Below are 15860 nucleotides of genomic sequence, written 5' to 3' on the forward strand. Positions count from 1 at the left end.
GTAGTAGTATCTAGTAGTATAAGAAATGACATAAAAAAGAATTTTAAAGGAATCAATTTTGAGAAAATATAAATGCCTTTTTATGCCTTTTATTTTATTAATTTATTATTTTTATATTATTTTTTAATTAGGTTATTAATTAGAAAACAAAATTGTATGAACGAGGCGGGGCTCGAATACGCTACCTCTGGCGTTCCGTGCCAGTGCTCTCCCAACTGACCGTTCGAGTGACGTATCGTCATAAAATCTTGTATGCTTTGTTCAACTCTCAGGTTGTGGCTTCGTCTACAGGATCTACTTTACAGTTGATAAATATTTGGGGTTGAGCACCCAATATTTGAATATTAGGAAATTTACTTGAGATGTCGCTCTTGTAAATCTAAACAATTTGTTATGTTTTTAAAGTGAATAATTTGTTTTGTATATTACAGCTAATGTAATTACTTCTTCTCAAGAGCTGTACTTTTTCCGAACAAAATGTAGATTCAGTAATTTATATTGCTCAAATATTTTGATGACAATTCAAAGTTTCATTTAGTTAGTTAGCTTAGTTTAAGTCTAATTCAATAAAATTGATTTGACTTTGACTTTGAAACAGTAATTTGTCATCTATACATACATTATAAACACGCTGGAACGCTTATACATAAGAGTTGATTTAAAATGGCGTAGTATTATAGTGATCAATTTTTATTTTTATCTTGTGTAACACTGCGCGAATGTATAAGTCATATGAAGCACGTTATACGGATACGCCCTGCGCATTATAATGCAGTGTCGCTCAGGATTCAATCAGGCATTACAATTGAGCTCGACACCTTGAGACTAAGATGTTAAGTCTCATTTGCCCAGTAATTTCACTAGCTACGACGGCTTTCAGACCGAAACACAGTAATGTTTACACATTACTGCTTCACGGCAGAAATAGCCGCCGTTGTGGAACCCATAATCTAGCCGGCTTCCTGTGCAAAGGAGCCTCCCACTGGTAAATTATTATGTTATTTAACTTAAAGACAGTACCTACTTCAAAGAGCAAGCATAAATTTTAAAAGCGTTATGAACCGTTTCGTTCTAAGATGCTTTCAATGTTCAAATCTCAGTTTAATGAGTTATGAAATATTTTATGATCATTTTGCTTTAAAGCATAAATTTTAGAAAGGTTTTGAATATTATAAAGGTTAATAGTTCGTAAGTATTAATAACGTCTTGAAGTGAATGAATAAATACTTAAATAAGAATTAAAATTAGTTTTGGCTGAAGTGAAAACTTCAAAATTAAGGTTAAGGTTTGGAATTGGTATTATATTTATATAAGACGAAAACAAAGTCGCGGGCAAATATTAGTTAGGACTTGCTTAAGCTAGTTAGTTAAAGCTAGCTTTTGCCCCTGAAATCGTCCGCATAGTAGTCAAAATCGGACGTGAAGGTGTTTAAAATGGATAAATCAACATCACATTTATAAAAGAGAAAACTGAAGGGCTGACAAACAGTCAATGAAACACATTCACTGTCTGATAGATCAACGTTTCGTTCCTTAAGAAAGTGTTTACTACAATAGTACTTCATAAACAACATTCTTAACCATTTTAGTTGAAGAAGCTTGTTTTTGGGCCCAGACAAAGGAGAAAGGGCGACCCTCCGGATAACGATCTCCGGCAGGGAGTTGGTGAATACTCATGCATACCAAAACCGTTTGGAATTTGTAGATGATGTTTCGCATGAGTGAAGACTGGAGTGGCGTAGGACATTACCGGTCGAATGCAAACCTTGAAGAGAGTTCGCTTGTTTCTAAAAGACATTTTAATGTGCCTACCTAACTAACATAAGGTGGCTCAGATACAAGCGGGCGGTACTGGTCACCGTGTGGACGTGAGGCCTGAAGGTGAGCTGGGAGTCGAGGGTCACCAACTTGGCTGTGGTCCTGAATTGGATAGGGGAGCCTAATAAACGAATGGGATGATCTTGGCGGAAGCGTCTGCACTTATGATCGAAACGGACTGCGGACGGAGCTTTTACCTGTGTTGACGTTAATACTCCATTTCCTAGCTCATCAACTGAGAGAAGCCCTGAGCCATGTGGAAACCCAGCCGTGGGGACGAGAGGACACCTTCGTGTCTGAAAGAAAGGTACGGAGGAACTTGGAGATATGAAGCCACTATGCGGACTAAACGAAGTGGCGGGCGTAAGTCTCTTAACGGAATATTAAGTTCCATTTGAACTTACATCTCCTACGAATTTAACAAAAATCCTTCCTTAGTGGATTCCTACGTCATACGAGGAATACGTGTGCGAGAGTTTAAGTTTCTAGTTTAAAGGGTTTGGCTTGTGCGTTTATTCAAAACTTTCATCCCCTATTTCAGCGCCTGTGGGGTTTAATTTTCAAAAATCCTTGCGTAGTGCATTTCAACGTCACTAAAGGAATATTGGTGCAATTTTAAGTGGTTCTAGACGCAGCGGTTTTAGCTGTGCGTAGAAGTAGAAGAGCAGATAGCAATAATATACATTTCATTTTTAAATACATACGTTATTAGACAACTACTAAAGATACTCTAGGAAGTCATGTGACGAGAAAACGCTGGCTGTGCAACGTCATTCACATCACATGCGCTTAGACTTTTAAACACGCCATGCGAGTTTAACAGCACAGTTGTAGATTTTCTACTAATTGTTCATTATTTTTAAGTACACAATAATCTCATTCAAGACTTATCAAAATAAAAGTTAAAAAAATTATTTTTATAAATTTTTCATCATAAAGTTCCTTTAGTTAGTTAAAGCCTTTGCCCTTCGGGGAAATTCGTTTGACACTCAATTTCATCAAAAAGTGCTCATGTGACCATTGTGTGAATCATTATATATAGTTTTTTTATTATGACATTACGTAATTAATAAATTTAATGAGGATCAGTCTTAGCAAAATTTACAGGAGTAATTTACACAAGGTAATTATAATGAGCCCTCTTCTTGGCAACATAATATCTCTCCAAATGACTTAATCGGTTTGAAAAATTCAAAGCCGATTACTTTTTTGCAAAAACGCTATGCTTGCAGTTCTCCGAGTCGTATCTGTTCGGGAAAACTGCAACCGGTTCCACTAAGTTACTTTGTGATTAGTTTATCTACTATTTATTCAAATATTTACTGCATTTGTAAGTCCAACTCAAAACAAGTCAAGTCTAACACAGGATGGACCGACGATCTGGTCAAGATCGCCGGAATACGTTAGATGAGGGCAGGACAGGACCGATCTTCGTAGAGATCTATAGGGGAGGCCTTCAAAAATCAGATCATAGGAATGTGTCATGTGCCAGTAATAACGATGGTGCAGAAATAAAACGAACATTTTCAAACCAGTTTCTTTATTCATGTTATTTTAATACAACATACAAGTAAATTTATCATCATATCGTTCAGATATTTATCAATTCTTACAGACTAACTTAAATTACCTGAATAACAAGTAGAGTATCGATGCGTTCTTCAAAACACCGCAGTGTAAGAGATTACAGATTTGATTTAAAATGGCTTTCAACCCACACGTGACAAAAAATAACATAACCAATAACAACTGTTGCCTAAATAATGGAATGTTTGGTAGAACTTCAGAATATGAAAATGTAAAATTATTGTATCAAGCGTGGAATAAGGACAACTTTAATATAATTATTTGTGAGAGCGTCTTACGTGACACTATCACTTGGAACGACACCTTAATGAAAATACTTTTATTTCTTTAAAATTGCTATTTTATTTCTTGGAACAGTATTCTTATAGATTTATAGAACAACAATTCGCTAACGGGAGGCCATTATAATTATTATAACTTTGTCACTCTGTGTTAGCGACGTAATAACGTGCTGAAAATATACTATAGGATTTTTATAATTAACCATTTTGATATTAACATACAGTATAGGCTCACGATGGGCGAATTTGACGACTGATAATAGCTGTATATGTTAGATCTTTTAGGCTATACGTTTTCATACGCCTTCAAGCATCTCGTTGGCAAAATGTTGCAGATTAATTTACATTACTAGCCAAACAAATTTAAGTCTTGAAAGTGTCCGTTCAGAAATCGTAGTTATTTTGAATAATTGTGAAGGTACATTTTAATTTACTTTTGGTTCGACAAATTTTGTACAACACTGTATTTTAGCATTAACGTGCTATAGCGCAGTAAATAAAAACAGAGTATGAATGAACTACTTTGAAGACTTAAAAGTTGAATATTAGCCTTATCTTAAATTTGTGCAGGCAAAGGGCTAGTTATATGAAAATTAATGTTTCTATAAAACTATGTTATACCATAACGTAGTTTACTTAGAGTTGAATAAATAAAAATTACAATTCTATGTTGTCCTTAATCACATAAAAGTTTAATTTTAAACATCATAAATTATTTTGAAAACACAAACGCGTCATACAAAAAACATTAAAACAACGGAAGCTGGAAAAATTTAAATGAAGATAAAAATAAATAAATAAAAATACCAAACTGACGTATCCAGATAAATCACGGGTTGAAATAGTATATTGGTGATGCTTTTAGAGCAAACAGAAGAACCTATTAGCAAACCAAAACATAGCTAAGTCAGTACAAACAAAACCCATGACTAGAGAGAAGTATTAACCTCGCGAACAAATTTAAATATTAAATTACAAACTAAACACATTACACAATGAAACTTAGTAGCTAATCTAACCGAAAGCGTTGACTAGCTTCATAAATACAATACATTAATAAATAATAAACATAATTGAAACAATGAAAATACTGATGAAGTAAGTGCTGAATGTAATAGTGGGGTTGTATAAAGTGCATCTGAGGCGGAAACGAGTGTATCAGTTTTAAAAGATCGAATACAATCTAATGTAACATGAACGCTAACAACTAGATTATTTGCCACGATTCATCTGCGTCTTTTGAAACTTCGGAAAGGAGTTGTAACACTTCGGAAAAGAGTTGTAACACTTCGGAAAAGAGTTGTAACACTTCGGAAAAGAGTTGTAACACTTCGGAAAAGAGTTGTAACACTTCTGATCCTCTGTCTCCTTACATGCCGTAAGTAGTAAACGATCTTAAAGATTTCAATGTCAGAGAATCGTGGCAACTATAATTACCACACGTAATTTAAATACCTACACAAATATAAATCTTAAGTATCGATTAGAATTCAAGTCATTATGAAAAAATATATCATTGGAAATATTTTTCAACTCTCCTTAACTTCGAACCATCCAAGAACAACTTATTATGCATGTGACAACCGATTTTATAACTACATTGTTTATTCCTAACAACACTTTGGCAACAAATAGTATTTTTTCCTTCCATTTGAATACAATAGTAACGTTAATGTTAACATTACCAAACGTTTCACACAAAATTCCGAAAATACGATATTTAGTAGAAGACAGAATAGGAGATTTAGAAAATGTTATCTAACTTGTAACTGCAATCATGATTTCGCACGCTTTTTTCAGCAAGATGCATTGAAGTTACAAGAGAGATAAGTCTATAATAACGCAGATAAAATCATAGTTAAACAATTTTGTTGCTTCCTCATAATTTTCTTTACTGTGATCAGTCTTAAATTTGAGTAATACGATCTAAGTTAAGTCATGAACCCTAATTGTTATCTTAAATCATTTCTAGGCCAATTATTTTGTTGTGTCTTTTGTATAATGTGAAATCATTATGAGAAATGAAAATAGAATGAATTAATAGACGAATAGATGTCACATAGATGTTGTTCTTTCTTTCATTCTTCAATCACCAACCGTACTTTAATTGTATCCTCACAATTAACACTAAAACAGGAAATAAGAATTTCTAAGGAAAAGGCTTCACTAGTAAGGCTCTCGGGGAAACTAATTATACCATACTTAACGCATACCTTATTCGTTTTAGAGTTATCAACATTGAATAATTTTCATTTTACAATTACCTTAACACGAAAGAGTACAAAAAATAAAGGAAATATTACGAAAACAACAAGTTCAGCGAAATCTATCGCATCTCATATAAGAACAACGTTTTTTTCTTTCCTTACAGTAACATTAACTATCGTTCACGTCCACAGAGTAGAATCGGAAACGATACCCAACACGCCCAAATTTATTGGACCTCTTGCTCCGCATGTAGCAGAACCACTTCAAGAAATGCGAATCATTTAAAGATTCCCTTCTTTAGATCGTTTCCCTTCGATTATCCTCAAGGTATCAAAAATATCTGCTAAAATAGCCCTTTCCCTTAGAGAAAACTCGATAGAGTAATATGAACAGTCTCAAAGTAACTAGTGTAGGTAACAATCATCAAGAGATGGGGATATGCATGAGTTGGAATATTGAAATCAACAACTTCTTACAAGTTAGAAACAGATAAAGCGCCTACAGTGCCCTACCGAACCTCTAATCTAGACAGGTATATAATACGATACATAGATAGCCCTTACAATATTACTAAGTACATATGATTAGGATGAAGTACGGGAAATAGTTAAGTCTGTACAAAATTTCATTAAGATTATTACTTTTAAAAAAGGAATAGAATATCCCTTAGAATTTAAGGCCTCGGCGCAAAGTGGTGTCTCAGTAGATCAATATTAAAAAGTTACATAGTTACATATTCAAAATGTAAGACCAAGGTTGGACTTGCCAAAGTACAGCAGCCAACAGTGCATTTGCAAGCGGTTGAAATTATGCTCGTGCGTACAAATGCTTTCTGAAAGCACTTCAACGACATTCAAGTTATCAATGATACCGTTAATGGAATCAATACAACTCAATGTTGGACTAACATCAATCCCAGTGAGAGAACGTTCAAAGCTCAAGGTGTCTTATCAACTAATCTAACGTAGACAATGCAATATCTAAAAATACACACTACAACATACATCTAAGTAGGATATATATCAATAATCTTCATAAGCATTGTGTTCACAATAAACCTGGCAGGATGGCTTAAAACGTGTAAAATCGATTAGAGTGTGGACATTTCAAGCATCGTAAAACTAAGGTAATATTACGTGCATATACATTATACGTTAACATTGAATTATCTAAAAGCAACACGTTGCGACTACTTCTAGAAAGATTCCAAATTTCCTATTCCATGACAACGATCGGTAACTTTCCAGCGACGCGAGGCCGAATTGATCTATGAATGCACTAAGTCGGATGACACCACTTGGTGGATGATATGTCCCGTTTCTAATTTTGAAACAATTAGCTATTAAAAGATTTCAATTGTTTAACACCTTTAAACTGCCTAAATATTGTCTGTAACCATTCCTTACACATTACTTCACTACGCTCCTCAACCTTTGCCAAACTTTACTAATTAAAAACATTTTGATATGTAATTAGCTACACATTTTATCCTACACAGTATTTGGAATCTTTCCACTTAATATTTATCGTTAACTTAAATCACACATCTTACACGTATACCTAGAAAATTCTTAACATATTCTATTAAACAAGCCAATTTAAAAGCAATTGTAATATTTTTACAAATGGATCTGGCCTGAACTCGAATAGTTCACAAGAAGTCAAAGATTGTTACATTTGCCGAGAACACAAATAGATCCACAGAAAATAATATTGGTAAAACTTGAGACAGAAGTAATTCAGAATTACTATATAATGATAATTCTATGCTTATATTAATCAATAGTAATGTAGAATTCGTAATATATAAAACACCTTAAGAGTTTCCAAAACTTGCCATAAAAAATTATCATTGTGAAAATAAATACTATTATTTGCAAACGTCTCAACCAACATAAGGGATAGTAAAATATTTTCTTTTTTTACAATAAAATGTATCATAAATTCAAACGTGAGTTAGTTAAAACATTCAGCGTAATCTTTGAGGATGGATGGTTTGTGCTCATATGTGCTTTGTTAGCTTCACCTTAACTTACAACAATCACAATTTTGACAATTCGCGTGGAAACGGAACGAAAAGACATCGAAGTGTTCTTCAACTTTTTACACCAAGTAGACATTCGTTCCGCCCTACGCAATGTCCAACACTAAAATTTTATTTTTAAACACAACATCAGTCATTGAATGTAGTTAAATAATCGCATGCATTATACATTCAAGAAAAAATTTCAAAAATTAAGTGAAATACAACGTTCTGTGCAAAGTCCACTAAATTATTTTTAAACAGCGAATGAAATTCAACAACTATACTAATCCGCTTATATCCGCGGCGATGGTAGAAAAATATCGTAATAAATTATCAAAATATTGTAATGAGAGAATTAAAACAATTCCTGAGCAATATTCACGTCTGCGGACGGCGGCGTCGTCAGCAGTTGATGATTGATCCTACGCAATATTTCAATAAGTTTCAATTTTTACCACTACAAATAGAACTATTGAATATAACATTTTGTCTGACATTAGTCGTACAAACGCAGTAGAATTGGAAGTCATCCGGAGTCCTGCAAACGTATTCAAAAGCGACAGTTCTATATACAATTATTGCAAATATATTGTATCACATAACATACAGTTACCATCTAATTAATTTAACGACACACTACTGAATATAATGAGTGGTTTAATTATCCACACACAAATATGACACGCTAACATCAATAGTTATAGCCTTGATGATTATTAACAGGTGAGTTTGATGAACGAGATCTCGACATCTCAAACAATTGGTAATCTTAACTATGTCTAGACATCGATATGATTATCTCTTAACTCAATCTTAACTCCCTAATCCTGGCAATTCGGATAACTGTTCCATTTCACTCACTAAGCCATGTTGTTCTCGAACACCGTGTCACTTTTCATTCTTTGAATCATAGTTTTCATTACAAAAATACTCACTCTTTCACACAAGATATTTTGCATCTATTAAATACCTCCCATCGTTACAATCTTGTACTCATCCCGGCTTTCCTTATAATTAACATGTACTGTTACTAACATAAATTAGTTTATTTATATACATATGTACATACTTCCTGATTCATGGGATAGCAAAGTAAAATTAAAAGAATTTAGGATTGCTCTTGAAATTTCATCAATGAACATCGTAGACCATGTAGATAATTGTATTGTTGTTATTGAATAATATCTTTGTGTCTTAAGGCCCTGAGAGAAGTTTAAAGAAGTTAATAAACAAAATGATGAATCACTATTAAACCTGTGTATTGTCGGAGTCTAAGAAGCTGATGGGAATAATGAAGTACCTAGTTCCGAAGATAAGTCTTATAATAATTTTGTAGTCTTAAGAGATCTGTTGAGTATAAAATTATAAACATTTCGTAAGCCTAATATGCTTACCTGGTAGGTGCTAGACAGTAAAATGTTCCCTAGATTAATTGACTTGGAAATTGTGGGTATTAGGTTAGCAATTAATATAATATTAAGGTAGATACCAAGCAGTGCCACTGTGAATTGGAGAGGACATAGAGGAATCCGTACTATACAGCTATTATAATTGAATAGAAAAGACTATTCCAGACAAAATTCCGAATTAAATTTTTCTTATCATACATTTATTAGCCCACACTCATAAGAATATGTAGACTAAGAATTATGAAACTGCTTATGCAACTATATACCGCCAAATTCACTGAGAGTAACGGAATGCTAGTGTTTAGACTAGAACGACAAAGCTTTTCATTTTCCGGTTCATTTGAAAGGAAAATAAAAGCTTTGTGACTAAAAAACATGTTTGTGCATTTGATTGTGAGTTCCTATATGGTGCCGACTACGTCCGTAAAATCTAAACCAATACTTACTAATTTCATGCCAATGTTTGTTCCCCAACACCAACTGTATCAAAAATTATCAATAATGCACACACTCACACACAATTCAAAACACACGCGGGTCCTACTACCAAAATATTATGTTTGTGCTAACGAACTTGGCGTAGGGTTGAAAATAGAAGCGATTTCAAAAATGTTTCGCGGAGTTTTAATAATAAATGAGGAACAACTAGTAAGTAGTTCTGGAAACGGTTCGAAAGCACAAACACAAAAAGAATTGCTACCAGTTTACAACTTGTAAAATAGTAGTGATCTCATAGCAATAAACTAAATAGCGATGGGCAAAGCAAAATAAAACACACAGTCAAACTGCAATGAACTGGTATTATTTAAAAAAAGCAATTATACAACAAAAATAATTCAAAACAAAACGAGGTACATTAATTTAAGAACAGTTGCTTATACAAATAATTAAAAAATATAATAATTATAACAACAAACATTGACAAAATATATTTAAAGGCAAAACATATTTCAATTTAATCAGTCCTCAAAGCTTCAGAAATGCAATTTAAGAATGTTCGTTCATGAATCCATAATATTATGCAAAAACACAAAAGTATTTGTGAACAAAATAATAATGAAAAGAACTAAATCATATCCAATACAAAACAAAACTCATTATTTCAAAAAAAGAATGAATCTAGAATACATAATAATAATAATAATATATGGTGTAGAATAAATCAAAAAGTTGTCATAATTTGCATAACCTTACTAGAATTTCGATATACTACGCTAATAGGTACCTAATAATACGATGAAAAAATTTTCATTTAAGTAGAAGCGTATGTTTTTCTAAAAAGTCATTCATTCGCCAAAATTGAACAAAAGCAACGAATGAAGAAACCTCTTGATAATTCTATGTGATCTTTTAAGCCTTTATGTTCCAACGGTGTCGTTCAATTTAAATGAATCAGTCTAACCAATATTGCTTCGTAATTTAAGTAACGCCCAAAATATGATTCCTTACAAATTGAAGCACTGAAGGCGCATAAGCTTAATGCCAACTTATACTTACAACGATGTGCGCAGTAGATTAGAGGAAATACAACTCGAAATCGCAACCCCGGATAATAATTACTAGGAACAAAACAGTTATATAAGATCATTGGCGATTCATCACTGAAATTTAGATTCTAGAGGTCGCAATTCAAATTCGAATTCATCTAATCTAATGGTAAGTACCTACAGGTGAACTATGAAGCCACGTCAAATATGAAAAATCAAAGCACCATGCAAATCGTATACATTAAAATTAAAAGGATCTAATTTCAGGAAGTGACTTGGGGGTGAATAAAAAGCGTATAACTATTACTGTGAGTTTTGCATTAGAGTTCAAGGATTAGGGAAGGGTCAATGAGTTAAACCTATGATTAAATTTAATAACTCAGTTTATGGTACATATTTACAAACACTTAATAGCAGATATCACATAAGAACATGGTTGTATGGCACATGTTACGCAGGTTTAGCAAATGGTGCCAGTAGTCATATATCGGCGTGGCTTCAATTCAAATCATAAAATAAAATCAAAATCAATAATTTCGACGAAATAGTATGCGTATCCTAAATCCTTATACTGATCAATAATATAAAACGCTTACCCAAAATCAAGGGTCGTGTCAGATCTGTTTATTGTCATAGATTCAGCACAAAAATCTATCTAAAACATTATTTGCTAAGAAATAACTACTGAGAAATGAAACTAAAAATAATTCTTCTAACACACGCAAACACACGGCAATAAAGTAATATAATAGCATAATATTTATAAAATACAAAATAAAAATAAACATTAAACATGCACCATATTACTACTGCTACAAAAATAAAGTTGCTTTCGTAAAAAAATACCCTAGCGGAATAACAGATTTATAAGTATTGTATATCGATCAAGCTATAATACTAAAGTGAGCAGATTGCGTCGCGGCATACAATGTCGGAAATCTCGAAAATAATTAATTACCAATACAAAATCTAGCGAAACGAACATGTAGCTAACGTGCTCTATTAGTTACTACCGTGGTCTAAAAACATTAAAATAACTACTTAAGTTTGTATAAAAACGAATAATATTATTATCAACCAAATGTTACTAATGTAAAAAACAACGAAATTGAGGATTTCAGGATCCGTAGGCTCTCAGTGACTAGGCGGTGATGACGTCATCGGTCCAAATATTGAAACTGTCAACGAACAGAATCCCAATTATCCAAGAATAAAAAACTACAACCGTTTTAGAAATGCTTTATAATACTATTAAGTTTTCTCAATAGACTGGCGTTACTTAATTATTATTAATATTTGTGACATAAATCTGTAAAGATTACATTCCATCTTTTAATGCGCCTATCGTCAGACTCAACGGCAAATCTTCACAGCTAATAAGATGATATATTTCTATTGTCTTAAGGAACGCCGAAGTCAACTTTGTCATTGATAAAACCCCTGTCCTAATGGTCTCGTAACTACATAGAAGGGGGTAGTAACTAAAGATTGTCCATATAGTTTCATCATTGTAACACTTACCTAATATTAATGTAACAACTTCTTAATTAGATTCATAATTACGTTTCCGTCGACACAGAATAAGTGCTAATTAAAAACAGGAAGTGCTATTGTGCCGAAAACATCCTTAGAACTACCAACAATACGATACCAATCGATGCTTTCTTATTACAATAAAATCACACGCTTAACGCCTAACAATTTTTAAGTAATAATAGTTAAAATATTGGTCCAACAAATGGGCTAAATAATACAAACGCCCTTAATATTCATCCCTAATTTAACATGGGACATGAAAAAATATTATTTCAATAGATCAAAAATGATAGGGATTGAGAATCATACAAATTTCTTTTTGGATCAACGCAACGGAATAATCTCTTATACTTCAAAAATGTATTCATAACAATATCAATACTAAAACTAATCTCATTACAGTATCGCTCATTACATTAAGTTCAATCATAATATTTAATGCATTTAGAGATCTGTCGCCAACGTATCAATGAAGGATTCTTGCTGTTAGTGAATTTTTATCACATCTAAACAGCAGCCATCCTAATTACACTCCTGCCTAGAATAAGTCATAGTTTTTGTAGCACAAAGTCACATTAAAAAAATTGACACATATTGGCCAGAATCATTTGAAATAATTAAATTATTATTGTTTTTTGGCGTTATAGAACTTGTATTTAAATGCGAACTTCGGGATGTTTACATGCCGATGGGGGGCACTTGCACGTAGCGATAAATGTATAGACGATAATCCTTGCTTGCCAGGACAACTGAACCGTCGTCCATCAAAGCCACGTCAAAGCATTGAGCGTGTTTCACTTTACTTTCCAAAGCTGAAACCAATTGTCCGTCTTGAGTGAATATCGTTAAATTGAAGTTGTTGTGATTGTCAGCAATGAGGATTTCGCCAGCTGCGTTGATTCCCACGCCAATTGGATAATTCGTAACACCCTCTCCACCAATCTGGCGTAGATAGATACCCTCATAGTTAAACACTTTAACGCAGTGTGCACGATTGTCACTTATGAATATCTCCTGCTTATCGTTGACTACAACGCCATTGGGGAACTCCAGGTGTTTAGAGCAACCAAATTTTTGTAGCACGTTACCGACCTGATCGAATATTATAACTCTCATAACTTTGCATTCAACGACAACAATACGACCTTTGTTGTCGACGGTTACTCCACGTGGATGCTGAAGGATATTTGCTCCAAATTTCCGTACAAATTGTCCGTATTGGTTGTAAATCTGTATCTGGTGTGTTGGTGACCTCTCTGTTACAATAATGTCACCTGAAGTACGTACTACTGCAACTCTATTGGGATACAACAACTGTCCATCTCGTTTGCCGCATTCTCCAAACTGGAATTTGAAACGACCTTCCTTGTCGAATATCTGTATGCGATGATTATTAGTATCAGCGACTATGATATCATTTTGAGCATTCACAGCTACACCACTTGGCTCCGTAAATTGGCCTTCCATAACTCCGAATTCACCAAATTTGCAATGGTATATCATTTTCTGTCTCTTAATTTGAGACTTTGGTGGGAAAATGGCAGTAGAAATTAACTTGTTGGTTAAATCCATAATTGGGTCTGTATGTGCAGAGCTTGTCAGCGAATAAGGATCAGTGGTGGTGGTAGGTGGGAAAAGTGAATCACATCCTCCATTTGACCATTTTTCGTATGGGTTAATGCCATTTAAATTTATGTCTCCAATGGTAGTTGAGAAAGGCCCCAAAGTAGTTCCACTATTAAATCTCTTTGAAATTAAGTTGGAATCAAATGGTGAAGTAGACTGGCTAGAGGGACCCAATAGACCATTTGAGTAAGGACGGTCTAAGACTCCATTTAGTCCTGTTGGCAGATGAATGCCTCCATTAAGACTTCCAGAACTTCCATTAACACTACTGCTGCTGGAAGATGATCCCCCATTCAAAAGAGAGCCATTAGTCGGTCGCGCAATAGGGGGTTGCTTACTGGGACCAATATTTGCTTCGGAGCTGGAGCGAACGTATCCAAATGTGTTTCTGACTCCAACTTGAATTGCTTGATAGTTTGAAACGAACTCAAGTTCGCAAGCTGTTTGAACGCTTTGTTCCGGATTAGTGCTCATTAACGACTGTAGTTTATTGTCTAAAAGTTTTCGGAACATCAATATTTCAGCAATGTTGGCGCATTTCGTCAAACGCTCAACAAAATCACATGTCTGGTATATTTTGTCAACAGTTTCTTGAGCCTTTTGTCCCACTACTGTGAGGGCTATTTGCTTCGTAGAGAAAACACTTTCAAGTTCTTTCAACAATTCTTGTTTGCGTTCTTCTAACATGGAGCGATAGAATTGAAACGTGTCATTTATCTCATTTTGTGCTTTGTGATATTGTACTTGGAGTTTACCGGCTGCATGTTCAACGGTTTTCACTACATGTCGTATTTCTGTTGCTCGGGTTTTAGCTTCATTCACAGCTGTTTGCATCAGTTCTAATTGCTTTGGTCCAGCATCAGAGAGATGTTCACAGTCATGTAAAGATGCAGGATGTTCAATGATAGTGCATTCTTTGCATACTGGCACTGAGCATGTGCGGCAGAAATATTTTAGGATATCATTTTTGTGCCTTGGGCAGAATGCGGTCTTATCTCCGTTTGCTGCAAACGTGGAGGTAAGCATGCCCTTGTCATCTTTCAATTCTGTGAAGGCAAGCACACGATGGCCTTCAAAGCAGTGCATGAATTGGTGTGCCATGACGCAGTTTGGGCAGAGGAAATTGGCACAGTCTACGCAACGAGCTACTGCGTCAGATTCCTTCGATTTGCACCCAGTGCAGCGTGCAGTTGGTGAGTTCGTCTGTCGAGCAGACGGTAAAAGATCTGCGTCCTGTTCAACAGCAGCGGCGATGACAAGATTTGTCAATAGTCCAGGAATACCAGCTGGTGGCAGGCAGCTGTCAACTCGGCAAGTGACGCAAGTTACTTTATCGGGGTGTGTTTGTTCACGTTCTAAGCAGCCTCTACAGAACGTGTGGAAGCAGTTCAGTACTTTGGGTTCGACGAATGTCTCTCTGCAGATCGCACAGGTTGTATCAAGGCCGTCGAACTCGCGCAAATCACATACAGCGGAATCGCTCGCAGGTGGCGAGGATCCGCTAAGGGTGAGGGGTGATAAGGAGCCACGCTCCAGCGAACCTATAGAGTTGGCACCGGGCAGCGACTCAAGGGACGGGGTGCGTGAGGCCATCTTCAGGAAACCGGCATCCCTGGAACGAGACAAATATCATATTATTAAACGCTCAATTCAGCAATGAAAGTTACTTTTTAATGTTTATAAATTATAATTCTAAGATTTCAACTGGCTATTTATGTGTCCTGGTCGTTTGTTACTGACTAGTCAAGTAATTGTAAAAATTAAAGTTGAAACTTTTACAACCAAAGTAGCTACTGCGGTGGTAAATTAGTTTTATATGCAGCGTGGCGCTATAATGGTGACACACGGGTAGACCTATCTAACCATAATCGTTAAAAAATAA

At 34.6% G+C, this 15860-nt stretch overlaps 1 protein-coding gene across 8 annotated transcripts in view; it reads right to left on the reverse strand.

Annotated features, from left to right (window-relative positions):
- Positions 1-3341: 3341 nt before the first annotated feature.
- The window catches only part of LOC126970799 (brain tumor protein), a 578011-nt gene continuing 565492 nt past the window's right edge, over positions 3342-15860 (reverse strand). For all 8 annotated transcript variants that reach the window (XM_050816916.1, XM_050816912.1, XM_050816914.1 and 5 more), the window contains one exon: positions 3342-15590. In XM_050816916.1, coding sequence (XP_050672873.1) covers positions 13031-15571 — 2541 coding nt within the window. In that variant the 5' untranslated portion in view covers positions 15572-15590 and the 3' untranslated portion in view covers positions 3342-13030. The remainder of the gene's footprint in view (positions 15591-15860) is intronic.

This window comes from Leptidea sinapis, chromosome 22, assembly GCF_905404315.1.
Source record: "Leptidea sinapis chromosome 22, ilLepSina1.1, whole genome shotgun sequence".
Taxonomy (NCBI): domain Eukaryota; kingdom Metazoa; phylum Arthropoda; class Insecta; order Lepidoptera; family Pieridae; genus Leptidea; species Leptidea sinapis.